The sequence below is a fragment of the Bombina bombina genome, chromosome 3 (assembly GCF_027579735.1).
Source record: "Bombina bombina isolate aBomBom1 chromosome 3, aBomBom1.pri, whole genome shotgun sequence".
In the NCBI taxonomy this organism is placed as follows: Eukaryota; Metazoa; Chordata; class Amphibia; order Anura; family Bombinatoridae; genus Bombina; species Bombina bombina.
The window spans coordinates 227,529,161-227,556,360 of NC_069501.1; the positions used below are offsets into that span (position 1 = coordinate 227,529,161).

Here is a 27,200-nt window from a genome sequence, read left to right on the forward strand (position 1 = left end):
CTTGTGTAGTCTGTTTATATTCAGACAGGGTATGGTGTTCCCTGGGGTATTTTATCTAAACAATTCTAGGGCTCGGGCCTTTGTTTGTCTGGATCTTCTGGGCCTAAGACAGCTGGTCTGTTTGGTGGTTAGCCCCATGGTTTCACTAGCTGGATCCCATGTTGGTGTGGGTACTTTTTCTTCATGGCCTTATCTGTTATTTTTATGGATTTATATGATCCTGTGGCTGGTTCGAGAGCTCCCATTCTCCAGGGAACATAGGCTATAACTTATGGTCTCAACAGTTTAGCTACTAGCAGCTTAGCCAGGAGTGTTGTGTACTTCAGCTCCTCATGGCCTGCCTTGTTCTCCCCTTCTTGGGGAGTTTCCTTTTTGTAGTCATCAGTGGCGCCTGGATGGTTTTCGTTCGACTCAAATTAGGGCTTTAGCCTTGTGCGCTGTTTGTGCCCGTCCCTTGGGGGGGGGGGGGGTGTTTTGCCTTACTAAAGAGGTGAGGTTTTCCTCTCTCTGGAGGGTGGTGGTCCTGTCCTTGTTGGAACAGGTCGTTTATCCGGTAAGGAGAGCTGTGCGCTCTTCTGGGATTGTTCTGTTCCGTCTGTGGTTGCAGTCTCCATGTTAGAGCATAGGGCTCTTCTGCCTTTTTAGGCCTATCTCTATGAGGTTCTCCTTGGGAGTGCTTGTAGGTGCTGTATTGAGACTTGCATATAGTGTTAGGCTAGATTTCATAGGGCTTTTCTGCTTTGTTTTGGCCTATCTCTATAGGGTCCTCCTTGGGTGTACCTGTTTGCGGGTACTTTTGGATGGCACCCGAGCTCTGTTAGGCTTTCTTAGACCATCCCATTCCGCCCTTTTATCTGGGGACTGGTGGTTGGGGTACTTTTCTGTTCCCCTTTTTTTCAGGCCTGCCTGTTGCTTGAGCTGGTCCGGTGTTGAAACAGGATCTGAGATGTGTTGTTTCTCCTCGGATCGTGGAGGTATGTTGAGCCTCTTTGAGGTTCTGAGCTCCTTGTTGTTCCAGATACGTGTGTATTTTATTTTCAGAGTCATCCTGGTATGACTGCAGCATGTTCAGAGGTTGCTCTCTGGGTTTGATGCACGTGTTAGCTTGAAAATATTTCGATATTCCGAGTTCCTGGGGACTCTGGTTTCAGACGTTCTTTCGGGGCAGTTGCTCTGTTTTTTTTCGGAGAAAATTTATTTTCTGTTCTGATTCCCTGTCTCAACCTTGGGGTTCTGTACTATTTGGGGTCTGGGCATTGCCTTCCCTTGTTTCAGGAACCCTTAGGGTCTCTGTGAGCTTGCCTCGCTTTTTGGGCTTTTTCATTTTTTATTTTGGATCTGATTGAATCCTGTTTAGGGTCCTCCGGGAATCCTTGTTTGTTCCTCCGGGTCCTCTTCTCTTTGGGAGTTTTCGGATGTTGTTTCCCTTTCTCTTGTAAGGGGGTATGGTTGAGGACCGACCTTGAGGCGATGGTGTCTCCTGGAGAAGTGTTGGCTCAGTGGAGTCTGTTCTGCGGTTTCAAGCAAGGCTTGTGGACTATCTGCGGATCAGTGTCCTTGGGGCCTTTTTTCCTTTCAAATGTTTTCTTGGCTTCGGACGAAGCAGGATTTTTATTGGATTGTGGTTTCAGGCCTGGTGTCCTCAGAATGGGTCGCCTTTTGTACCCTCCCGTTTTAGCCTTTGGTGTCTTCTATAGCTTGGGTATTGTTTTCCCAAAAGTAATGAATGCAGCTGTGGATTTCTCTTGTAAAAGTGTATCCAGTCCACGGGTTCATCCATTACTTGTGGGATATTCTCCTTCCCAACAGGAAGTTGCAAGAGGACACCCACAGCAGAGCTGTCTATATAGCTCCTCCCCTAACTGCCACCCCCAGTCATTCTCTTGCAACTCTCGACAAGATAGGAAGTGTAACAGAGATGTGGTGAATTAGTGTAGTTTTTACCTTTTATCAAGAGTTTATTTTTAAACGGTACCGGCGTTGTACTGTTTTACTCTCAGGCAGAAATTAGAAGAAAAATCTGCCTGGAGGTTTGATCATCTTAGCGGTTTGTAACTAAGGTCCATTGCTGTTCTCAGACATAACTGAAGAGTATGGAAAGAAAACTTCAGTTGGGGGGACGGTTTGCAGGTTACCTGCTTTGAGGTATGTTCAGTATATTTATTTCTAGAGAGATAAGGTTTAGAAAATGCTGACAGAGCCTTGTATATTTGAGGTAAGCCTGATGCAGTGATTTAACGACGACTGGGATCATGCTTACAAAAAAGGGTAATATTCATGTTAATACCTTAGTGTCAAAACGTTTGCATGGTTTATAGAAAAAAACGTTTTTTCTCTGAGGTTGATAAATCTTTATTTGGGGCCTAGTTTTCCACATGGCTAGTCAGATTACTCCTAGGAGTACTTTAAGTCCCTCTGACATAGAGTGCATGGTGGGAGGGGCCTATTTTCGCGCTCTAAATGCGCAGTTGATATTCAGACTGAGACATCCAGCTTCCCTAAAGGAGTCCTCTGGCATCTAGGACCACTATAGAGGGTTTTTTCCTGCAAAAATCGTGTTTAAGGGCAGGTAGGAGCCACAGCAGAGCTGTGGCAGTGTGTTTGACTGTTTATTAACGGTTTTAACGTTTTTCAAATCTGGTTTGGGGCCTAAAGAGTTAATCATCCATTTGCAAGTGGGTGCAATGTTGCTTTAGTCCCTTATACACACTGTAAAAATTTTGTAGAGTTTACTACTTTTAACACTGTTTTGCAGTTTATGTGGTAGTTTTTTTCTCTTAAAGGCACAGTACCGTTTTTGTTTAATTGCTGTTTCACATTTATTAAAGTGTTTTCCAAGCTTGCTGGTCTCATTACTAGTCTGTTAAACATGTCTGACGTAGAGGAAACTCCTTGTTCATTATGTTTAGAAGCCATTGTGGAACCCCCTCTTAGAATGTGTACCGAATGTACTGATATTTCTATAAGTTATAAAGACCATATTATGGCATTTAAAGATTTATCACCAGAGGATTCTCAGACTGACAAAAGGGAGGTTAAACCACCTAGCTCTCCCCATGTGTCAGAACCTATATCTCCCGCTCAAGTGACGCCAAGTACATCTGGCGCGTCCAATGCGTTTACCTTACAAGACATGGCGGCGGTTATGACTAATACCCTCACAGAGGTATTGTCCAAACTGCCAGGGTTACAAGGAAAGCGAGACAGCTCTGGGGCTAGAACAAATACAGAGCTTTCTGACGCTTTAGTAGCTATGTCCGATATACCCTCAAAATATGCTTCTATCTGTTGGTGAAATTTCTGATTCAGGGAAGGCGTTACTTCAGTCTGACTCTGAAATTACAGCGTTTGAATTTAAGCTTGAACACCTCCGCTTGTTGTTCAGGGAGGTTTTAGCGACTCTGGATGACTGTGACCCTATTGTAGTCCCAGAGAAATTGTGTAGAATGGACAAATACTTTGCAGTGCCTGTTTACACTGACGTTTTTCCAGTCCCTAAGAGGTTTTCAGAAATTATTACTAAGGAATGGTATAGACCAGGTGTACCGTTCTCTCCCCCTCCTGCTTTTAAAAAGATGTTTCCTATAGATGCCGCAACACGGGACTCGTGGCAGACGGTCCCTAAGGTGGAGGGAGCAGTCTCTACCCTAGCTAAGCGTACAACTATCCCCGTCGAGTACAGTTGTGCTTTCCTAGATCCAATGGATAAAAAATTAGAGGGTTTCCTTAAGAAAATCTTTATACAACAAGGTTTTATTCTCCAGCCTCTTGCATGCATTGCCCCAGTCACTGCTGCAGCGGCTTTCTGGTTCGAGTCTCTTGAGGAGGTTCTACAGGTGGAGACCCCGTTAGATGATATTCTAGACAGGATTAAAGCTCTTAAGTTAGCTAATACCTTTATTTCTGACGCCGTTTTTCATTTAATCAAGCTAACGGCTAAGAATTCACATTTCTCTTGTAAGGTGTATCAAGTCCACGGATTCATCCATTACTTGTTGGATATTCTCCTTCCCAACAGGAAGCTGCAAGAGGATCACCCACAGCAGAGCTGTCTATCTAGCTCCTCCCCTAACTGCCACCCCCAGTCATTCTCTTGCAGCTCTCGACAAGGGAAGTAGCTAGAGAGATGTGGTGAATTAATGTAGTTTATCTTCAACTAAAAGTTTTATTTTCAAATGGTACCGGAGTTGTACTATTTTAGCCTCAGGCAGAAAGTTGAAGAAGAGTCTGCCTGAGGTTTTTGATGATCTTAGCGGTTTGTAACTAAGATCCACTGCTGTTCTCACACATAACTGAAGAGATGGGTAACTTCAGCTGGGGGAATAGCGTACAGGATTACCTGCTCTGATGTATGTGCAGTTTTAAATTTTTCTAGAGAGATAAGCTAGAAAATGCTGACAGTGCCTGATGTATTTAAGGTAAGCCTGATTACAGTGATTTAATAACGACTGGTATCATGCTTGCTGTAAAGGGTAATATTTTTGTTATTTACTCTCATTACTTAATAGATATAACGTTTGCTTGATGTATATTAACTTTTTTTTACAAATGGTGATAAAACTTTATTCTGGGGCCCAGTTTTTCCACATGGCTGACTATATTTTGCCTAGGGATAGTTTTTTAAGGCCCTCTCACTGTGAGTACATGTGTGGAGGGGCCTATTTTCGCGCCTTAATTGAGCAGTAGTTTTTGCAGCTTGAGACATCCAGCTTCCCTGAAGGAGTCCCCTGTCATATAGGACCCCTCTAAAGGGTTTTTGTGCCTTCCAAAGTCGTATGGGCAGGTAGGAGCCACAGTAGAGCTGTGGCAGTTGGTTGTGACTGTTTAAAAACAGTTATATTGGTTTTTTTATCCGGTTTTGAAACTAAGGGGTTAATCATCCATTTGCAAGTGGGTGCAATGCTATTTCAGTCTATTATACACACTGTAAACATTTCATAGAATTTACTGCTTTTTTCACTGTTATGCAGTTTCTGTGATTGTTTTTTTTTTCTCTTAAAGGCACAGTACCGTTTTTATTTTTTGCTTGTTCAGTTATTAAAGTGTTTTCCAAGCTTGCTGGTCTCATTACTAGTCTGTTTAAACATGTCTGACATAGAGGAAACTCATTGTTCATTATGTTTAGAAGCCATTGTGGAACCCACTCTTAGAATGTGTACCAAATGCACTGATTTTACTATAGATTACAAAGACTATATTCTGGCTTAAATTTTTTTATCACCAGATGAAATTGACAAGGAGGAAGTTATGCCGTCTAACTCTCCCCACGTGTCAGAACCTATAACTCCCGCTCAGGGGATGCCAAGTACATCTAGCGCGCCCATTGCGTATACCTTACAAGACATGGCGGCAGTTATGAATCATACCCTTACAGAGGTATTATCTAAACTGACAGGATTGCAAGGAAAGCGAGACAGCTCTGGGACTAGAATAAATACAGAGCTCTCTGACGCTTTGGTGGCTATGTCTGATACACCCTCACAATGTACTGAAGCTGAAGCAGGGGAGCTTCAATCTGTGGGTGATTTTTCTGATTCAGGGAAGATATTTCAACCTGATTCTGATATGTCTACATTTAAATTTAAGCTTGAGCACCTCCGCATATTGCTCAGGGAGGTCGTAGCAACTCTGAGTCAGAGTCAGATATATGCACAGTTGCACTGTTTTTTTTATATGGGCAGATGTATTTTACATGTATATCAGCTGAGCGTGAGAGATGTAGAGCATTTCATTGTATCTGTAACAAACTGCACATGAGCTAAATCACAGGGATTCTACCCCAGCAGTGTCTCAGTTTTATCTGCACCTCGGCAGCATCCAGAGCTCCGCCCCCAGCTACTCCCACTCTCTTGCCGCCTCATAAAAATTCATATTGTAGCTGTAAAGCTGGGGGCGGAGCTCTGGATGCTGCCGAGGTGCAGATAAAACTGAGACACTGCTGGGGTAGAATCCGTGTGATTTAGCTCATGTGCAATGAAATGCTCTACATCTCTCACGCTCAGCTGATATACATGTAAAATACATCTGCCCATATAAAAAAACAGTGCAACTGTGCATATATCTGACTCCCTCTTTGTCATCACTACGGCACTCTGAATATTTTCACACACAGCTCTGTAAAACATCTCAGGATCATGTTTCACAGAGCTGTAAGTGGAATATTCCCCTTGTGTCTACTGAATGCTTACCGGGAGGAGAGAGTCAGGGGGGAGTGAGATTGTGCCCAGCCAGTGTAAATAGTCAGGAAGAAACGGCTGAGAGAGGTGAGGGGATTTGTGACAGGCTTATCTATTACACAGACAGCCCCAGCATGGGGGCTGGCTGTAAAGTACACTAGATAGGGAGTGTAGAAAAAGCCTTGCTCGAAAGCTAGTGGAGATTACGTTCGTATTCTCATTCACTGAGAGGATTAGAAACTTTATAATAATTTTTAGGATTTAGCAGCAAAATTGCTAATACTTGCCAATTACAAACTTTATCTTCTTTTGGTGCTTAATTTAAATAGCCTATATTTTTTTGAGTGTATAATGGCCCTTTAAGCTAGCCAATTCATTTGTTTCTGACGCCGTTGTTCATTTAACCAAGCTAACGGCTAAAAATTCAGGTTTTGCTATTCAGGCACGTAGGGCGCTATGGCTTAAATCCTGGTCAGCTGACGTGACTTCAAAGTCTAAACTTCTCAACATTCCCTTCAAAGGACAGACCCTATTCGGGCCTGGACTGAAGGAGATCATTTCTGACATCACTGGAGGAAAAGGTCACGCCCTTCCTCAAGACAGGTCCAACAAATTAAGGACCAAACAGTCTAGTTTTCGGCCCTTTCGAAACTTCAAGAATGGCGCAGCTTCAACTTCCTCTAATACAAAACTAGAAGGACCTTTTGCCCAGTCTAAGCCGGTCTGGAGACCTAACCAGGCTTGGAGCAAGGGGAAACAGGCCAAAAAGCCTGCTGCTGCTGCATGAAGGAGCAGCCCCCGATCCGGAAACGGATCTAGTAGGGGGCAGACTCTCTCTCTTCGCCCAGGCCTGGGCAAGAGATGTCCAGGATCCCTGGGCATTGGAAATTGTGTCCAAGGGTTATCTTCTGGAATTCAAAACCTCTCCCCCAAAAGGGAGATTTCATCTCTCACATTTATCTGCAAACCAGATAAAGAGAGGCATTCTTAAATTGTGTTCGAGACCTCCTAGTTATGGGAGTGATCCACCCAATTCCGCAGGAGGAACAGGGGCAGGGCTTCTATTCATATCTGTTTGTGGTTCCCAAGAAAGAGGGAACATTCAGACCAATCTTAGATCTCAAGATCTTAAACAAATTTCTCAGAGTCCCATCCTTCAAGATGGAGACTATTCGAACCATCCTTCCTATGATCCAGGAGGGTCAATATATGACTACAGTAGACTTAAAGGATGCTTATCTTCACATCCCGATACACAAAGATCATCATTGTTTTCTCAGGTTTGCCTTTCTAGACAGGCACTACCAGTTTGTGGCTCTTCCCTTCGGGTTGGCCACAGCACCAAGAATCTTTACGAAGGTTCTAGGGTCCCTCCTAGCAGTCCTAAGGCCGCGAGGTATAGCAGTAGCCCCTTACTTAGACGACATTCTGATGCAGGCGTCGACTTTTCAAATCGCAAGGTCCCATACGGACATTGTTCTGGCATTTCTGAGGTCCCATGGGTGGAAGGTGAACGAAGAAAAGAGCTCTCTATCACCTCTAACAAGAGTTTCATTCCTAGGGACTCTGATAGATTCGGTAGAAATGAAGATTTACCTAACGAAGGCCAGATTGTCAAAACTTCTAGACTCTTGCCGTGTTCTTTATTCCACTTCTCGTCCTTCAGTGGCTTAGTGTATGGAAGTAATCGGCTTAATGGTAGCGGCAATGGACATAGTACCGTTTGCCCGCCTACATCTCAGACCGCTGCAACTTTGCATGCTCAGTCAGTGGAATGGGGATTACACAGATTTGTCCCCTCTACTAAATCTGGATCAAGAAACCAGGGATTCTCTTCTCTGGTGGCTATGTCGGCTTCATCAGTCCAAGGGGATGAGCTTCCGCGGGCCAAATTGGACTATAGTAACAAATGTAAAGAGTGTGCCCAGGCGCCAACAGTTGGAGGCTAAGGTAAAAGGTACAAATTTATTAATAACAGTGACAAATTTGTTACATAAAAGTCACTAACAAAATTTATAAAAAGCTTTAAAATTTTTAAAAAAGCATGGATCCACGCTAGAATAACATAAAAGCATTAAACCAAATCTAACTAGTGCTTACAACCTACCTTGTGTTAGATTTGGTTTAATGCTTTTATGTTATTCTAGCGTGGATCCATGCTTTTTTAAATTTTTTAAAGCTTTTTATAAATTTTGTTAGTGACTTTTATGTAACAAATTTGTCACTGTTATTAATAAATTTGTACCTTTTACCTTAGCCTCCAACTGTTGGCGCCTGGGCATACTCTTTACATTTGTTCTTAAATAGGTGGTAGCTAGGTATCACCACCTCAGGCAATTAAGGTTTACTTGGCGCTGGGATATACCTCTGTTTATCCATTGGACTATAGTAACGACAGATGCCAGCTTTCTGGGCTGGGGTGCAGTCTGGAACTCCCTGAAGGCTCAGGGCTCGTGGACTCAGGAGGAGGCACTCCTTCCTATAAACATTCTGGAACTAAGAGCGATTTTCAATGCTCTTCAGGCGTGGCCTCAGCTAGCTGGGGTCAGGTTCATCAGATTTCAGTCGGACAATATCACGACTGTAGCCTACATCAACCATCAGGGGGGAACAAGGGGTTCCCTAGCAATGTTGGAGGTTTCAAAGATAATTCTATGGGCAGAGGTTCACTCTTGCCATCTATCAGCTATCCATATCCCAGGAGTCGAGAACTGGGAGGCGGATTTTCTAAGTCTGCAGACTTTTCATCCGGGAGAATGGGAACTCCATCCGGAGGTATTTGCTCAGTTGATTCAACTTTGGGGCAAACCAGAACTGGATCTCATGGCGTCTCGCCAGAACGCCAAGCTTCCTTGTTACGGGACCAGGTCCAGGGACCCCAAGGCAACGCTGATAGATGCTCTAGCAGCGCCTTGGTCCTTCAACCTGGCTTATGTGTTTCCACCGTTTCCTCTGCTCCCTCGTCTGATTGCCAAGATCAGGCAGGAGAGAGCTTCGGTGATGTTGATAGCACCTGCGTGGCCACGCTGGACTTGGTATGCAGACCTGGTGGACATGTCATCCTGTCCACCATGGACCTGCCGCTGAGGCAGGACCTTCTACTTCAGGGTCCTTTCAACCATCCAAACCTAATTTCTCTGCGTCTGACTGCTTTGGAGATTGAACGCTTGATTTTATCAAAGCGTGGTTTCTCTGAATCGGTCATTGATACCTTAATTCAGGCTCGAAAGCCGGTTACCAGGAAAATCTATCATAAGATATGGTGTAAATATCTTCATTGGTATGAATCCAAGGGTTACTTATGGAGTAAGGTCAGGATTCCTAGAATATTATCTTTTCTCCAAGAAGGATTGGAGAAGGGATTGTCGGCTAGTTCCTTAAAGGGACAGATTTCTGCTCTGTCTATTCTTTTGCACAAGCGTCTGGCTAATACTCCAGACGTTCAGGCGTTTTGTCAGGCTTTAGTTCGAATCAAGCCTGTGTTTAAACCTGTTGCTCCGCCATGGAGTCTAAATTTAGTTCTTATAGTTCTTCAAGGGGTTCCTTTTGAACCTTTGCATTCCATAGATATCAAGCTGTTGTCTTGGAAAGTTCTGTTTTTGGTAGCTAGCTCCTCGGCTCGACGAGTTTCGGAGTTATCGGCTTTACAATGTGATTCTCCTTATCTCATTTTCCATGCTGATAAGGTAGTGTTGCGTACCAAACCTGGGTTTCTTCCTAAGGTGGTATCTAATAAGAATATCAATCAGGAGATTGTTGTTCCTTCACTATGTCCTAATCCTTCTTCAAAGAAGGAACGTCTATTACACAATCTTGATGTGGTCTGTGCTTTAAAATTCTATTTACAAGCCACTAAAGATTTTCGTCAAACATCTGCTTGCTTTGTGGTTTACTCTGGACAGAGGAGAGGCCAAAAGGCTTCGGCAACTTCTCTTTCTTTTTGGTTAAGAAGCATAATCCGATTTGCTTACGAGACTGCTGGCCAGCAACCTCCTGAGAGAATTACAGCTCATTCCACTAGAGCAGTAGCTTCCACATGGGCTTTTAAAAATGAGGCTTCTGTTGAACAGATTTGTAAGGCGGCGACTTGGTCTTCGCTTCATACCTTTTCTAAATTCTACAAATTTGATACTTTTGCTTCTTCGGAGGCTGTTTTTGGGAGAAAGGTCTTATAGGCAGTGGTGTCCTCCGTTTAAGCGCCTGCCTTGTCCCTCCCTTCATCCGTGTCCTATAGCTTTGGTATTGGTATCCCACAAGTAATGGATGAATCCGTGGACTGGATACACCTTACAAAAGAAAACAAAATTTATGCTTACCTGATAAATTTATTTCTCTTGTGGTGTATCCAGTCCACGGCCCGCCCTATCATTTTAAGGCAGGTGTTATTTATTTTTTAAACTACAGTCACCACTGCACCCTATAGTTTCTCCTTTCTCTTGCTTGTCTTTGGTCGAATGACTGGGGGTGGCAGTTATGGGAGGAGCTATATAGACAGCTCTGCTGTGGGTGTCCTCTTGCAGCTTCCTGTTGGGAAGGAGAATATCCCACAAGTAATGGATGAATCCGTGGACTGGATACACCACAAGAGAAATAAATTTATCAGGTAAGCATAAATTTTTTTTTCTACTTATGAAGAAAAATAAAATATGTTTACCTGATACATTTCTTTTCTTCAGATGGATAGAGTCCACAGCTCCCCGTCCGTATTTTTCTGTGTGTTGGCCGTAATTTTTTGTTTTTCTGGCACCTTTTCACCCTAATATTTCTTCTACTGTTCCTTGTTTCTCGGCAGAACGACTGGGGGATAAGGGAAGTGGGAGGAGTATTTAATCCTTTGGCTGGGGTGTCTTTGCCTCCTCCTGGTGGCCAGGTTCTTAATTCCCAAAATTAATGAATGCAGCTGTGGACTCTTTCCATCTGAAGAAAAGAAAATTACCAGTTAAGCATAATTTGTTATTCATTTTGTTGTGGAGCGTCTTCAGGTTACTTTATAGCCTAGCCTTTGAAGTGTACAAATTTGAAAATTGTATGCAATATTAAAGCAATATGTTTCACTTGTTTTCCTTTGGTGAATATCAAAGTAGCACATTTTGGTCCCCATGAAGTAAAGATGAGTTAAAAACTTACTTGGACATCTAGTAGTTATCCACTGTCGAGCAGGGTTTTGCACAACTGTAAAAACTTTTAAACTTTAATAACTTTCTTCTACAGGTACCAGCAAAAGGCGAAGAAAAGAAGAAACAGGGAAAAATGCCAAAAAAGCACAGCATGAATTAGATCACAATGGTCTTGTTCCTTTGCCAGCTAAAATCTGCTTCACTTGTAATCGGTGAGGAAATAAGGCCACTTTAATGCACCCCACACCAAACTCTGCTGCCACCACTTAAGATTATTTCATTCCTATGACATGCAGAGTCCACAACGTCATTCCAATTACTAGTGGGTTATTCAACTCCTGGCCAGCAGGAGGAGGCAAAGAGCACCACAGGAAAGCTGTTAAGTGTAACTGCCTTACCCATAACCCCCAGTCATTCTCTTTGCCTCAGTCAATGTAGGTTGTGCGAAGTTAGTGTCTGAAGAATTTAATTTTAGTCTAGCTGTGTCCACGTCAATCTCTTGAGTAAGAGTAGTGGCGGCTTTTAGCATTTAAAAGGTGGCAAGGCAGTCCTTTGCTTTACTTTTAACACTTTTTACTACCCCTTTGTAGAAAGCCAGAGTTGGTTACTTTGTTCTTTCCTTTCCTACAGGTCCATGACAGGAAGGGTAGTGCCTGTCACACCTTGAGGATCAGCATCTCTTATGCAATAGGATCTAAGGTAAGTGCCTTTGCCTTCTAGGTAACGGACAGCAGCACTCATGGGTTTAAATCCGCCTTCTAGATCCCTTTTGTTTTTTAACAAAAGATGATAATCCTTGATTACTATGAGGATTCATATGGGGACATTTTTATTGGCACATATTATTATGGGATAAGTTTATTCATAATTTTGAAGTATGTGATTTGAAGAGACCAACTGGTGCCTTTTTTTCTCTGCAGAGAAATGTTGCACAGGTTATTTTCAGTCCGGTCACGTGCCACCCGCACTTCTGGTTTAGTGGAGCGGTGCCGTTGCAACCTGACTTACGCAGTAGAGTTAAGCTCTTCAAGTGGAGACTGCATTTGGTGTCTACGAGCGGATCGTATTGCTGAGCAACTCAGGACTACATTCCTATTACAAGTGGGGTATTATCATGGCGGTAGGAACCTCAGGCAATCTGAGGTATTTTTGGTCTAAAAGTTACTGTCCTCTTTGATTTTTGATCTTTAATGAAATTTAAAGCATTTTATTCTTTCATTGACTTTACTTGTGGGGATTGTTATCTATGGACTTAGAATAGAATCAGTCCAGCTCCATGGATAAATGTTTACTTTGTTTAGAAGCCCAAATTGTTTTGCCTATGCAATTTTGTTCTTCTTGTTTATCTAAGACTTTAAAATTTTAAGACCAATTACTCCCTTCTGAGCCTAATGTGTCTCAGGATAATGCTGTGCGTGACATGCCTCGGCTTTCTCCTCAAACATCCCATGCCTTAGTTGTTTCTCATAGTGTGCTTTCTGTGTGTCCTTATCCACCTGCCGCTCTGGTTTCTTCTACAGCGGCTTTCTTTGCTTTCCCTTCATTGGGTAAGCGTAAGAGAAAATCTAAACACTTGCCTGATGCTAAGGCTTCTGAGTCTAGAACTGCATTAGCCACTTTTGCTCAGATGTCTGAAGAGAATACTTCAGTAGCTTCTGAAAGGGAGATCTTAGACTCTGACACTTTAGCAGAAAAATCTTCAGAATCTGAAGTTAATTTTAGATTTAAGCTTGAGCACCTCCGGTTACTATTGAAGGAGGCTCTAGCTACTTTAGACAATTGAACCGGCGGTTGCTGTCAACCCCACAAAGTCTTCAAAGTTGGATAGAGTCTATGATTCCCCATCTTCTGAGGAGGTTTTTCCGGTACCAAGGAAGATGTCTGAAATTATTGCTCAGGAATGGGATAAACTAGGGGTTCCTTTATCCCCTTCCCCTGTTTTTAAGATGTTTCCTGGGGGTGACTCTATTTGTGACTTATGGTGCACTGTTCCTAAAGTAGAAGGAGCTATTTCTACTCTTGCTAAGAGAACTACCATTCTTATAGAGGATAGTTATTTTAAGGACCCGATGGACAAGAAGCTAGAGGCTTACTTAAAAAAGATGTCCATCAAGGGTTACAGTGGCAACCAGCAGCGAGTATTGCTACAGATGCAGGAGCTGCATCTTATTGGTGCGATGCATTACCTGATCTTATCTCAAAGGAAACTACAGTAGAGGAGATCCAAGATAGGATCAAAGCTCTTAAATTCGCCAATATTTTTATCTGTGATGCCAATGTGCAGATAAATCATCTAGGAGCTAAGATGTCTAGCTTCACGGTCCTAGCTTGCAGGGCGCTGTGGTTAAAATCTTAATCGTCCGATTTCTCTTCTAAGGCCAAGCTTTTGGCTTTGCCTTAGCCTTACAAGGGAAAGACTCTGTTGGACCTGGTCTGGCAGAGATCATTTCAGAGATTACAAGTGGAAAGGGATCTTTCCTACCTCAGGACAAGAACAGACCTAGAGGTTGTCAGACTTCTAATTTTCTTTCCTTTCGTAACTTTAAGGGACAAAAGTCCTCCTTTTCCTCATCTAAACCAGATCAACCCAGATCTTCTTGGAAATCCAACCAGTCCTGGAATAAGGGAAAACAAAGCAAGAAGCCTTCTGCTGACTCTAAAACAGCATGAAGGTTCCGCCCCCAATTCCAGTTTGGATCAGGTGGGGGGCAGGCTTTCTCTTTTTCGTCAAGCCTGGATACACGATGTCCAGACCCTTGGGCGGTGGACATAGTATCTCAGGGATACAGAATGGTATTCAAGTCTTGCCCTCCCATTGGCAGATTTCTCTTGTCAAGATTTTCCTCAAACCAAATGAAAAAGGAAGCCTTCTTAAACTGTGTAAAAGACCTATATTCTCTGGAAGTTATTGTTCCTGTCCCTCTAGCAGAATATGGTCTAGGATTCTACTCAAATCTATTTGTGGTTCCCAAAAAGGAGGGAACTTTTCGACCAATTTTTGACCTCAAGTGTCTAAACAAATTCCTCAGGTTTCCGTCTGTCAAGATGGAAACTATTCGTTCCATTCTTCCTTTGATACAGGAAGGTCAGTTTATGAAGACCATAGACCTGAAGGACGCATACCTTCACATTCCCATTCACAGGGAACATCATCAGTATCTTAGGTTTGCCTTTCTGGACAAGCACTTGCAATTTGTTGCACTTCCATTTGGTCTGGCCACGGCTCCCAGAATATTCAAGGTTCTGGGGGCACTTTTGGCTGTGATCGGATCCCAGGGAATTGCTGTGGCGCTTTATCTAGACGTCCTATTTTCAACTAGCCCAATCTCATACAGAGATGCTGTTGTATTTTCTACGTTTCCATTTGTGGAAGCTGAATTTGCAAAAGAGTTCTCTTGTTCCATCTACAAAAGTGTGTTTCCTAGGGACTATAATATATTCCCTGTCCATGAAGATTTTTCTGACGGAGGTCAGAAAAGACAAGATTCTGGCTTCCTGCCTTTCGTCCATCTGTGGCTCAATGCATGGAGGTGATTAGACTGATGGTGGCATCCATGGACATCATTCCTTTCGCTCGGTTCCATCTACGACCGTTGCAGCTTTTTATGCTCCATCAATGGAACGGAGATCATTCGGATTTATCTCAAAGGATAAATCTGGACCCTCTGACAAGAGACTCTATCGTGGTGGGTGTCACAGGAACATCTGTCTCGGGGGACTTGCATTCTGAGACCTTCCTGAGAAATTGTGACTACGGGCGTCAGCCTGTCAGACTGGGGTGCTGTTTGGGAACCTCTTAAGGCTCAGGGTCTGTGGTCTCGGGAAGAGTCCTCTCTTCCCATAAACATCTTGGAGTTGAGAGCTATTTTCAACTGTGAAGCAGATTTTCTGAGCAGACCGACCTTTCATCCCGGAGAGTGGACTCTCCATCCGGAAGTGTTCTCTCAGATAACCCTCAAGTTGGGGGTTCCAGAGTTGGATCTGATGGCGTCTAGCCAAAACGCAAAGGTTCCAAAGTACGGTTCAAGTTCAAGAGATCCTCAGGTCGCTGATAGATGCTCTAGCGGTACCTTGGATGTTTATTCTGGCTTATGTTTCCTCCGTTTGCTCTCCTTCCATGAGTCATCACTCGTATCAAACAGAAGAGAGCATCAGTTATTCTAATAGCTCTTGCATGGCCCCGCAGGATCTGGTACTCGGATCTGGCGAGGATGTCCTCTCTACCTCCTTGGAGGTTACCTCAGTGGAAAGACCTTCTACTTCAGTGTCCTTTGCTCCATCCAAAGCTAGATTTTCTGAAGCTAACTGATTGAAAAATGAACTCCTAGTTCTGTCTAAACGTTGTTTATCGGAAGCGGTCATTGAAACTATGATTCAGGCTTGAAAACCTGTTACTTGCAAGATTTACCATAAGATATGGCGTAAATATCTTTTAGTGTGAATCTAAGGGGTTCTCCTGGAGCCGGGTGAGGATTCCCCGGACTTTTCTTCAGGATGTACTGGATAAGGGTTTATCGGTCAGTTCTCTAGGGTCAGATTTCAGTGTTATCTATCCTTTTATACAAACGTACAGGCCCTGGTTAGAATCAGGCCTGTGTTTAAACCTGTTGCTCCCCCATGGAGTATTAATTTATTAATTTAGTTCTTAAAGTTTTACAGCAGGCTCCGTTTGAGCCTATGGCCCATATTTATCAAGGTCTGGCGGACCTGATGCGACACTGCGGATCAGGTCCGCCAGACCTCGCTGAATACGGCGAGCAATACACTCGCCGTATTCAGCATTGCACCAGCAGCTCACAAGAGCTGCTGGTGCAACGCCGTCCCCTGCAGACTCGCGGCCAATAGGCCGCCAGTAGGGGGGTGTCAATCAACCCGATCGTACTCGATCGGGTTGATTTACGGCGATGTCTGTCCGCCTGCTCAGAGCTTTGTGACCGCTGCTTCATAACCGCTGTTTCTGGCGAGCCTGCAGGCTCGCCAGAAACTCGGAGCTTGATACATATGCCCCTATGCATGTTGTTGATATAAAACTGTTATCCTGGAAGGTTTTTTTTTCTTGTGGCCATTTCTTCTGCTCGCAGAGTGTCTGAGCTTTCAGCTCTGCAGCGTGATTCCCCCTACCTTATTTTTCATGCTGATAAGGTGGTCCTTCGTACTAAATTGGGGTTTCTCCCTAAAGTAGTATTGGATCGAAACATTAATCAGGTCATTGTTGTTCCTTCTCTTTGTCCTAATCCTTCTTCTCAAAAGGAACCTCTTTTGCATAACTTAGATGTTGTGCGGGCTCTAAAATTTTACTTTCAAGCTACTAAAGATTTTCAGCTATCTTCTGCCCTGTTTGTTGTTTTATCTGGAAAGCGTAAGGGTCAGAAGGCCGCTTCTACTACTCTGTCTCTCTGGCTGAGAAGTTTGATTTGTTTGGCTTATGAGACTGCTGGACAGCAGCCTCCTGAGAGAATTACGGCTCATTCCATTAGGACAGTATCCTCGTCTTGGGCTTTCAAAAATGAAGCTTCTGTGGAACAGATTTGCAAGGCGGCAACATGGTCCTCTCTGCATTTTTTTTCAAAATTTTCCAAATTTGAAACTTTTGATACTTCGGTCGAGGCTTCTTTTGGGAGAAAGGTTCTTCAAGCGGTGTGGTGCCTTCTGTTTAGGTCGTCCTGCCTCTTTTCTCCCTCCCTGTTCATTCCGTGTCCTGTAGCTTAGGTATTGGTTCCCATTAGTAATTGGAATGACGTCGTGGACTCTCCATGTCATAGGAAAGAAAACAAAACGTATGCTTACCTGATAAATGTATTTATTACCGGACATGGAGAGTCCACGACCCCGCCCTCTTTTAATTATAATTCGGCAGTGTTTTTGTGTAAACTTCTGGCATTTTTTCACCCTTGTGTTTTCTTCCTTTTCCATTTCCTTTGGCTGAATGACTGGGGGTTATGGGTAAGGCAGTTACTTAACAGCTTTGCTGGGGTGCTCTTTGCCGCCTCCTGCTGGCCAGGAGTTGAATATCCCACTAGTAATTGGAATGACGTTGTGGACTCTCCGTGTCTGGAAAGAAATAATTTTTATCAGATAAACATAAATTTTGTTTTTGCATGGGGAATACCGAGACTAAAATATTTTTTTAAAAAAACATAATTTGTCAAAAATTACCTAAAAACACAATACTGCTATAATAGTCTATTTGGTGACGTGGTTAAAATATTAGACAAAAGAAAAACTTAAAGGAATTGTCACAGGTTAGGGTTACCACTGATCCACCTCTACCAGTCGTCTGTCATGGATGTGGTTAACTAAAGGGATATGAAACCCAATTTTCATTCATGATTCAGATAGAGGATACAATTTTTAAACTAACAAATTTCCAATTTACTTCCATTTAATTTGCTGAATTCTTGCTTAATTCTTTAATTAAAAAAAAAAAAACAACAATGCACTACTGGTAGCTAGCTTAAAGCCAATAAACATATTAAGCTTATATGTGCAGCCGCCCCTGAGCCCACCTAGGTATCCTTTTCAGCAAAGGATGCCATAAGAACAAAACAAATTAGCAAATTGGATAGTTTACAATCATATGCTCTATCTAAATCATTAAAGGAAAAAGTGTTTCATCTCCCTTTAGCCCCAACCACTGTCCCCTGTTTTTAATACACACGGTTATCTAAACCCTCCTGCAGCAACCAATTTACTACAGGCAGGGCTAAATATCTGTTTCTATTTATATAGGGATGACCAAAAGCTTCTGGCTCCTAGATTTTGTACAAATTTGTCGAGCTCTGTTTACAGATAGAAGTACATTGGAGCAAAGTGTTGGCAATCTTTCACAGCTTTAATGCTTGTGTCTCTATATACAACTATTTAGAATAAATTAAACGGTTATATTTAAGGTGACTATATTATGTACAGTTGTATTGCCAACCCTAACTGTGTTTTAAACCCAACATGGAGCTTAAACACGTAGGTGAAGTCCCACTTGGTAGCTGTAAGCTTCAAAATCTCCAAGCAGGAAACCTTGGAGTTCCAGAGTGGTGTTTTTACCTATGCATTTATAACATAACGTGACTGACACTTCATATTGCTCAGCTAGGTCCCAGAAGTGCATTGCTGCTCTGGAGCAGACTTAAACACACACTTTTTTATTCTTGCACTATTGCTTTCATAGGATGCTTTTTTTTTTTTTAAATCCTCCTGACTCTTTAGAATCACATTCATAGCTACAATACACCGTTGAGCAGAGGAGCAGCAGTGGATTGTCGCTCTGAAGCTTACTAATTTCGAACAGTTTGTGGGTTTGAGTAAGCATTTTTTTTATTGTACATCAGCGTATAATAATGTGAACAGTCCCTGGTTAAACATAACTGGTCTTTATTTGTAAATATAAATTAGAGGCATCTTATTATATAAACTTTTTTTCTTTCATGCAGGTGGTGAGAGTTCCCCATCCATTAATCCTGGGAATTACTCTTCTCTGCAACTGGGAGGTTAAAAAGATTCCCAAACTCTAAGAGTTCTATAAAAACCCCTCCCACCTCACTATCTTTGCCTCCGCTTGAGGAAGGGGAAGAATGAAGACGTTATTGTTGTTCTTCTGTGAGTGGGGTTCTCAGACCCCTTTCTGCGCAGAGTGCAGTGTTTGTCAGAGGGTTGTACCTCCCCCATTTCCTCATAACCCCAGTCATTCTTTGCCTTTTGTCACAGGAGGTTGGCAAAGAAGTGTTGGAAGATTTTGGAGTAGTTTTTTATGGAGGGTAGTACTCTTCAAAATGGGACTGGAGTTTTAAGTAGTCCTGTCAGCCTCTCAGTGAGAGCATGGATGAAAGTTAGAGTCCAGAGATGCAGGGAGAGTCTTTCTGCGAAACCATCCCAACTCATATTAACAGCTCCATAAGCAATCAGCATTGACAAGTTTCGCTGTCTGCTTTCTTTACTCAAGTCCATGTCGGAAGCAACTAGCTGTTAATGGAATATATAGGTTTCAGCTGTGCAGCTTACTAGCTTGGCGTGCTTTTTCTACTAGCAGGGACGGTCCTGCATTGTGCACCATGTGATTAATTCCCTCTTTCCTGACAGAGTTCATAAATCTCTGTATTGTCTGGGTCATAGGAGGTTGTGCGTGCCCCAGCCATTGGGCTATAAAGGTGCCATTTTTTTAAATAAAATAAGATTTTTATTTCTTTGGTTATCCAGTTATTGCACTAGCGATGGAGGATTCTGTTACTTTAGAGGGTACTCCCTCTATGCCTAAAGAGTAATTTCTGTTTATATTGTGAGGAGGCCTTAGATCCGCCCTATCAATTATGTTCCATATGCCTTGATAATGTGATATCAAACATGTTTGATACCACTGAGCCCTCCACCTCTGAGGAGTTGTCGGCCAGTGAGGTGCGTACCCTACATTCTTATCCCTCTACACATGTAGTTTCCCATAGCACTGCTGATCCTACATTTGGAGGGGGCCTTTTGTTTACCAGACGTTACTGCGCAGTTCAGATGGCGGTGTCTGCTGCCTTTAATGCTCTACCTCGCCTTGCTAAGCGCAAGCGAAAGGTTACTTATTGCACTCCTTCCCAGAGTACATCAGATAATTTATTGGATTTAACTAATAGGGTTATCCGCGGATGAAGTTCTTTCTGAGATTTCACAGTATGAACATTCTGGGTCGGAGTCTGCTGCCTTTAAACCTCCAGCTGCGGAGGAACCAGACTTTAGTTTTAGGAATTTGTGCTTTCTTCTAAAGGAAGATTTTGGCAAATTCAGAGGTACCAGAGGCCAAATTGCCTGACAAACCTTTGATTCCTAAATTGGATAGAGTTTGAGGACAGGGTGGTACTTTATCCTTCCCTGCTCCTGTTAGATGGTGAACATTATTAAGAATGAATGGGACAGGAGTAGATTCCTTTTTCCCCTCTTCTCCCTTTAATAAATTGTTCCTGGTCCTGGACTTTCAATAGAGTTGTGAGGTTCCGTCCCTAAAGGGGATGGCACTATCTTCACCCTTGCTAAACATACTACTATCCCACTTGAGGATAGCTCTTCGTTTAAAGAGCCCATGGATAAAAGATGGAGACTCTGTGAAGACAGGTGTTTCAACATACGGATATTTGTTTCAACCGGTGGCGGCTGTTGCAGAAACTACCTTCTGGTGTGACTCCTTATAGGATTTGATCGGGGTGGAGGGTCCCCTCGACGTTACTCATGAAAAATTTATGGCCTTGATGGTTGCTAATTCTTTTATCTGTGATGCTATTAGGCAGATTATTTGCCTGAATGCTAAGGCTTCAGCATTTTCTGTTCAGGCCCATCGGGCTCTGGCTGAAGTCATGGTCTGCGGTTATGACTTCTAAGTCTAGACTTCTTTCCCTCCACTTTAAGGGAATGATTGTCTTTGATCCAGGCATGGACTCAATTATCTCCAAAGTCACAGGGGGCAAGGGTGCCCTTTTACCGCAAGAGAATATGAACTAGTCTAAGGGACAATTTTCGTTCTTTTTGTTATGATAAAGCCCATGTCAGCAGTCCTCCGCTAGGCCAGAGCAAACAAAGAGCTCTTGGAAGCCGGCTCAGTCCTGGAATAAATCCAAGCAGAGCAAGAAGCCGGCCGAGTATTAGTCTGCATGAATGGGCGGTCCCCGGTCCTCTTCTGGATTGTGTAGGGGGCAGACTGTCGCTCTTTTCAGTTGCTTGGTTCAGGGACGTGCAGGATCCATGGGACCTGGAGGTCATAGCTCAGGGTTACAAGATAGGTTTCAAGTCTCAGGCACCCAAGGGCATATTCCTCCTCTCTCTTCTGTCTTCCTGACCAGAAAGGAGGGAAGCCTTTCTGGGGTGCGTACGGGATTAAGAGTTTTTATCCTGGTGTCTATCGCTGTGAGAGGTTTGGGATACTATTCAAACCTTTTCGTGGTCCCAAAGAAGGAGGGAACTTACCGTCCGATTCTGGACCTAAAGTGCTTAAACAAGTTTTTTTAAATGTCCCCTCGTTCAAGATGGAGACAATAGGGTCCATTCTTCCCCTCGTTTGAGAAGGGCAGTTAATGACCACGATAGATCTGAAGGATGGTCCCTTCACGTACCATTCCTCAAGGACCACTTACAGTTTCTAAGGTTTGCGTTCCTGGACCAGCACTTCCGGTTTATTGCACTTCCATTTGGTCTAGCTACGGCTCCAAGAGATTTTTCGAAGAGTGGATCATTTGGAATCTCTCCTGTCTTCTTCGATCCCATGGATGGAAGATAATTCTAGAGAGAGTTCTCTTGTATCAAGTACCAGGGTAGAATTCACGGGTACTATAATAGACTCCATAGACATGAGAATATTTATAACAGACCAGAGACGTTGCAAGCTAGCTTCAACATGTCTTGCCCTCCAGACCTCCTTAGGCCATCTGTGTCTCGTGTATGGAGGTGATGGGTCTCAGGGTGTCCAGCATGGACATCATTTCCTTTGCCAGGTTTCACCTCAGACTGTTGAAACTGTGCATGCTGAAGCAGTGCAACAGCGATCTGTGTTTTAACAGATTTCTCTGGACAACCGATCGTGAGAATCGCTCTCTTGGTGGTCTTGTCCGGATCACTTGTCCCGAGGGACGCCCGTGTTAAGTCGATCCTGGGTGATTGTGACTACGGTTGCGAGTCTGTCAGAATGCGGAGCTGTTTGGGCTGCCAGGATGGCACAGGGCCTAAGGACTCAGAAGGAAAGCTCCCTCCCGATCTCATTTTGGATCTTCGGGCAATATACTATGCTCTGAAGGCTTGGCCTCTGCTGGGTTTGTCCCAGTTTCTTTGATTCCAATCAGACAATATAACTTTGTGGCTTACATTAACCATCAGGGGGGAACGAGAAGCTCCCTAGCTATGAAGGAAGTATCTCGGATTCTGGAGTGGGTGGAGACCCACATTTGTTCGCTGTGAGCGATCCGCATTCCGGGTTTGGGCAACTGGGAAGCGGATTTCCTCAGCATACAATCCTTTCATCCGGGGGTATGGTCTCTCCATTCCGAGTGTTTGCGGAGATTTGCAAGAGGAAGATCATATGACGTCTCAATACCAAGCTACTCGGATATGGGTGGAGGTACAGGGATCCTCAGGCGGAGCTAACAGATGCATTAGCAGTGCCTTTGAAGGTTCAAACTAATTGATATTTTCCGGCCGTTTCCACTACTTCCTAGAGTAGTGGCTTGAATCAAGCAGGCGTCGGTGATACCGATGCTCCATCTTGGCCGCGAAGGATATGGTTTGCGGATCTAGTGGGGATGTCATCTCCTCCGTGGAGATTGCCTTACCTGCTGACCTAGGTCTTTTTGTTCATCAGTGTCTAGATTCTCTGAGGCTGACTGCGTGGAGATTGAACGCTTAGTCCTAGCCAATAGTGTTTTCTCAGTTATTTTCTTTTACAAAGATATGACGAGTCCACGGATTTCATCCTTGTGGGATATTAACCTCCTGCTAACAGGAAGTGGCAAAGAGCACCACAGCAGAGCTGTATATATAGCCCCTCCCTTCCACTCCACCTCCAGTCATTCTCTTTGCCTGTGTTATACTAGGAAGACATGGTAAAGTGAAGTGTTAGTTTTAGTTTCTTCAATCAAGAAGTTGGTTATTTTAAATGGTACCGGTGCGTACTATTTTCCTCAGGGGGATATGGAAGAAGATTTCTGCCCTGAGGTTTGATGATCTTAGCATTTGTAACTAAGATCCACGCTGGTTCCCACAAGACTTCTGAAGGTAACCATGAGACATCTAAAGTGTGGAAACCGGTTTCATGCTACAAGCAGCATTAAGGTATGTGCAGCCTTTTTTCTAAGGAGACTTGGTGTATCAGAACTGGCTGGCATTATTTCCCTGTATGGGAATGGGGTAAGCAGTAAAACCTATTTTAATAAGAGGGGTGTTACTGGAGTCACTATTTTATATTTATCATTATTTGATATTTGGGCATTATGTGACATGGGAGACAATATAAAAAACAATGTTTCTCCTGTTAAGTGTAGTCAGTCCACGGGTCATCCATTACTTATGGGATATTAACTCCTCCCCAACAGGAAGTGCAAGAGGATCACCCAAGCAGAGCTGCTATATAGCTCCTCCCCTCTACGTCACACCCAGTCATTCTCTTGCACCCAACTAATAGATAGGATGTGTGAGAGGACTGTGGTGATTAAACTTAGTTTTTATATCTTCAATCAAAAGTTTGTTATTTTAAACGGCACCGGAGTGTGTTGTTTTCTTCTCAGGCAGCATTTGAAGAAGAATCTACCTGAGTTTTGTGTATGATCTTAGCGGACGTAACTAAGATCCATTTGCTGTTCTCGGCCATTCTGAGGAGTGAGGTAACTTCAGAACAGGGGACAGCGGGCAGGTTCACCTGCAAAGAGGTATGTTGCAGTATATTATTTTCTAAGGAATGGAATTGACTGAGAAAATACTGCTAATACCGATATAATGTAAGTACAGCCTTAAATGCAGTAGTAGCAACTGGTATCAGGCTGATATGTATGTATGTTTACACTTAAGTATTTCTTGGGAATGGCACTTCACTGGGAAAATACTGTATGCATATAACTTTTAGCCTAACTTGCAGTGTGAGCGACTAGCAGCAGGCTTTTAATGACATTTCATAAATTAGATTTTAAACGTTTGCTGGCATGTTAAATCGTTTAATTATCTGAGGTACTTGGTGAAAAATTGTTTTGGGCGTTATTTTCCACATGGCTGTCGTTTGTTTTGAATTAAAACAGTTTACTGAGCTTCCCTCACTGTTGTATTGTGAGTGGGAGGGGCCTATTTTGGCACTTTTACTACGCATTAGAGATTACACACAAGCTTAAAACCCTTAAGCTAGCTAATTCATTTATTTCTGATGCCGTAGTACATTTAACTAAACTTACGGCTAAGAATTCCGGATTCGCCATTCAGGCGCGCAGAGCGCTGTGGCTAAAATCCTGGTCAGCTGATGTAACTTCTAAATCTAAATTACTTAACATACCTTTCAAGGGGCAGACATTATTCGGGCCCGGTTTGAAAGAAATTATTGCTGATATTACGGGAGGTTAAAGGCCATGCCCTGCCTCAAGACAGAGCCAAACCAAGGGCTAGACAGTCTAATTTTCGTGCCTTTCGTAACTTCAAGGCAGGAGCAGCATCAACTTCCTCTGCTCCAAAACAGGAAGGAGCTGTTGCTCGCTACAGACAAGGCTGGAAACTTAACCAGACCTGGAACAAGGGCAAGCAGGCCAGAAAACCTGCTGCTGCCCCTAAGACAGCATGAAGTGAGGGCCCCCGATCCGGAAACGGATCTAGTGGGGGGCAGACTCTCTCTCTCTTCGCCCAGGCTTGGGCAAGAGATGTCCAGGATCCCTGGGCGTTGGAGATCATATCTCAGGGATATCTTCTGGACTTCAAAGCTTCTCCTCCACAAGGGAGATTTCACCTTTCAAGGTTGTCAACAAACCAGATAAAGAAAGAGGCGTTTCTACGCTGTGTACAAGACCTTTTACTAATGGGAGTGATCCACCCAGTTCCGCGGTCGGAACACGGACAAGGGTTTTACTCAAATCTGTTTGTGGTTCCCAAAAAAGAGGGAACCTTCAGACCAATATTGGATTTAAAGATCCTAAACAAATTCCTAAGAGTTCCATCGTTCAAAATGGAAACTATTCGGACAATCTTACCCATGATCCAAAGAGGTCAGTACATGACCACAGTGGATTTAAAGGATGCCTACCTTCACATACCGATTCACAAAGAACATTACCGGTATCTAAGGTTTGCCTTCCTAGACAGGCATTACCAGTTTGTAGCTCTTCACTTCGGGTTGGCTACGGCTCCAAGAATCTTTACAAAGGTTCTGGGCTCTCTTCTGGCGGTACTAAGACCGCGAGGAATTTCGGTAGCTCCGTACCTAGACGACATTCTGATGCAAGCGTCAAGCTTCCAAACTGCCAAGTCTCATACAGAGTTAGTACTGGCATTTCTAAGGTCGCATGGGTGGAAAGTGAACGAGGAGAAGAGTTCTCTCTTACCACTCACAAGAGTTCCCTTCTTGGGGACTCTTATAGATTCTGTAGAAATGAAAATTTACCTGACAGAGGACAGGTTAACAAAACTTCTAAATGCTTGCCGTGTCCTTCATTCCATTCAACACCCGTCAGTGGCTCAATGCATGGAGGTAATCGGCTTAATGGTAGCGGCAATGGACATAGTTCCTTTTGCACGCCTGCATCTCAGACCGCTGCAATTGTGCATGCTAAGTCAGTGGAATGGGGATTACTCAGATTTGTCCCCTATGCTGAATCTGGATCAAGAGACCAGAGATTCTCTTCTATGGTGGCTTTCTCGGCCACATCTGTCCAGGGGGATGCCCTTCAGCAGGCCAGACTGGACAATTGTAACAACAGACGCCAGCCTACTAGGTTGGGGCGCTGTCTGGAATTCCCTGAAGGCTCAGGGATCATGGACTCAAGAGGAGAGTCTCCTTCCAATAAACATTCTGGAATTGAGAGCAGTTCTCAATGCCCTTCTGGCTTGGCCTCAGTTAGCGACTCTGAGGTTCATCAGGTTTCAGTCGGACAACATCACGACTGTGGCTTACATCAACCATCAGGGAGGGACAAGGAGTTCCCTAGCGATGATGGAAGTATCAAAGATAATTCGCTGGGCAGAGTCTCACTCTTGCCACCTGTCAGCGATCCACATCCCAGGCGTGGAACTGGGAGGCGGATTTCCTAAGTCGCCAGACTTTTCATCCGGGGGAGTCGGAACTTCATCCGGAGGTCTTTGCCCAAATACTTCAACGTTGGGGCAAACCAGATATGGATCTCATGGCGTCTCGCCAGAACGCCAAGCTTCCTTACTACGGGTCCAGGTCCAGGGACCCGGGAGCGGTCCTGATAGATGCTTTGACAGCACCTTGGACCTTCAGGATGGCTTATGTGTTTCCACCCTTCCCGATGCTTCCTTGTTTGATTGCCAGGATCAAACAGGAGAAAGCATCGGTGATTCTAATAGCGCCTGCGTGGCCACGCAGGACCTGGTATGCAGATCTAGTGGACATGTCATCCTGTCCACCTTGGTCTCTGCCTCTGAGACAGGACCTTCTAATTCCGGGTCCTTTCAAACATCAAAATCTAATTTCTCTGAAGCTGACTGCATGGAAATTGAACGCTTGATTTTATCAAAGCGTGGATTTTCGGAGTCAGTAATTGATACCTTAATACAGGCTAGGAAACCTGTTACCAGGAAAATTTACCATAAGATATGGCGTAAATACTTACACTGGTGCGAATCCAAGAGTTACTCATGGAGTAAGGTTAGGATTCCTAGGATATTGTCTTTTCTACAAGAAGGTTTAGAAAAGGGTTTATCTTCAAGTTCTTTAAAGGGACAGATCTCAGCTCTGTCCATCCTTTTACACAAACGTCTGTCAGAAGTTCCAGACGTTCAAGCTTTTTGTCAGGCTTTGGCTAGGATTAAGCCTGTGTTTAAGACTGTAGCTCCACCTTGGAGCTTAAACTTAGTTCTTAACGTTTTACAGGGTGTTCCGTTTGAACCCCTTCATTCCATTGATATCAAGCTGTTATCTTGGAAAGTTCTGTTTTTAATGGCTATTTCCTCGGCTCGAAGAGTCTCTGAGTTATCAGCCTTACATTGTGATTCTCCTTATCTGATTTTTCATTCAGATAAGGTAGTTCTGCGTACTAAACCTGGGTTCTTACCTAAGGTAGTCACTAACAAGAATATCAATCAAGAGATTGTTGTTCCATCATTGTGCCCTAACCCTTCTTCAAAGAAGGAACGACTTCTGCACAATCTAGACGTAGTCCGTGCCCTGAAATTTTATTTACAGGCAACTAAAGATTTTCGCCAAACTTCTTCCCTGTTTGTCGTTTATTCTGGACAGAGGAGA

General features: G+C 43.6%; 1 protein-coding gene across 1 annotated transcript in view; it reads left to right on the top strand.

The window, feature by feature from the left end:
• The window catches only part of PHF12 (PHD finger protein 12), a gene marked incomplete in the record, with an annotated part of 410,674 nt that overhangs the window by 170,232 nt on the left and 213,242 nt on the right, over positions 1–27,200 (top strand). The window contains 1 exon segment of the mRNA XM_053706179.1: positions 11,388–11,505. Within this exon segment, the coding sequence (XP_053562154.1) occupies positions 11,388–11,505 (118 nt within the window).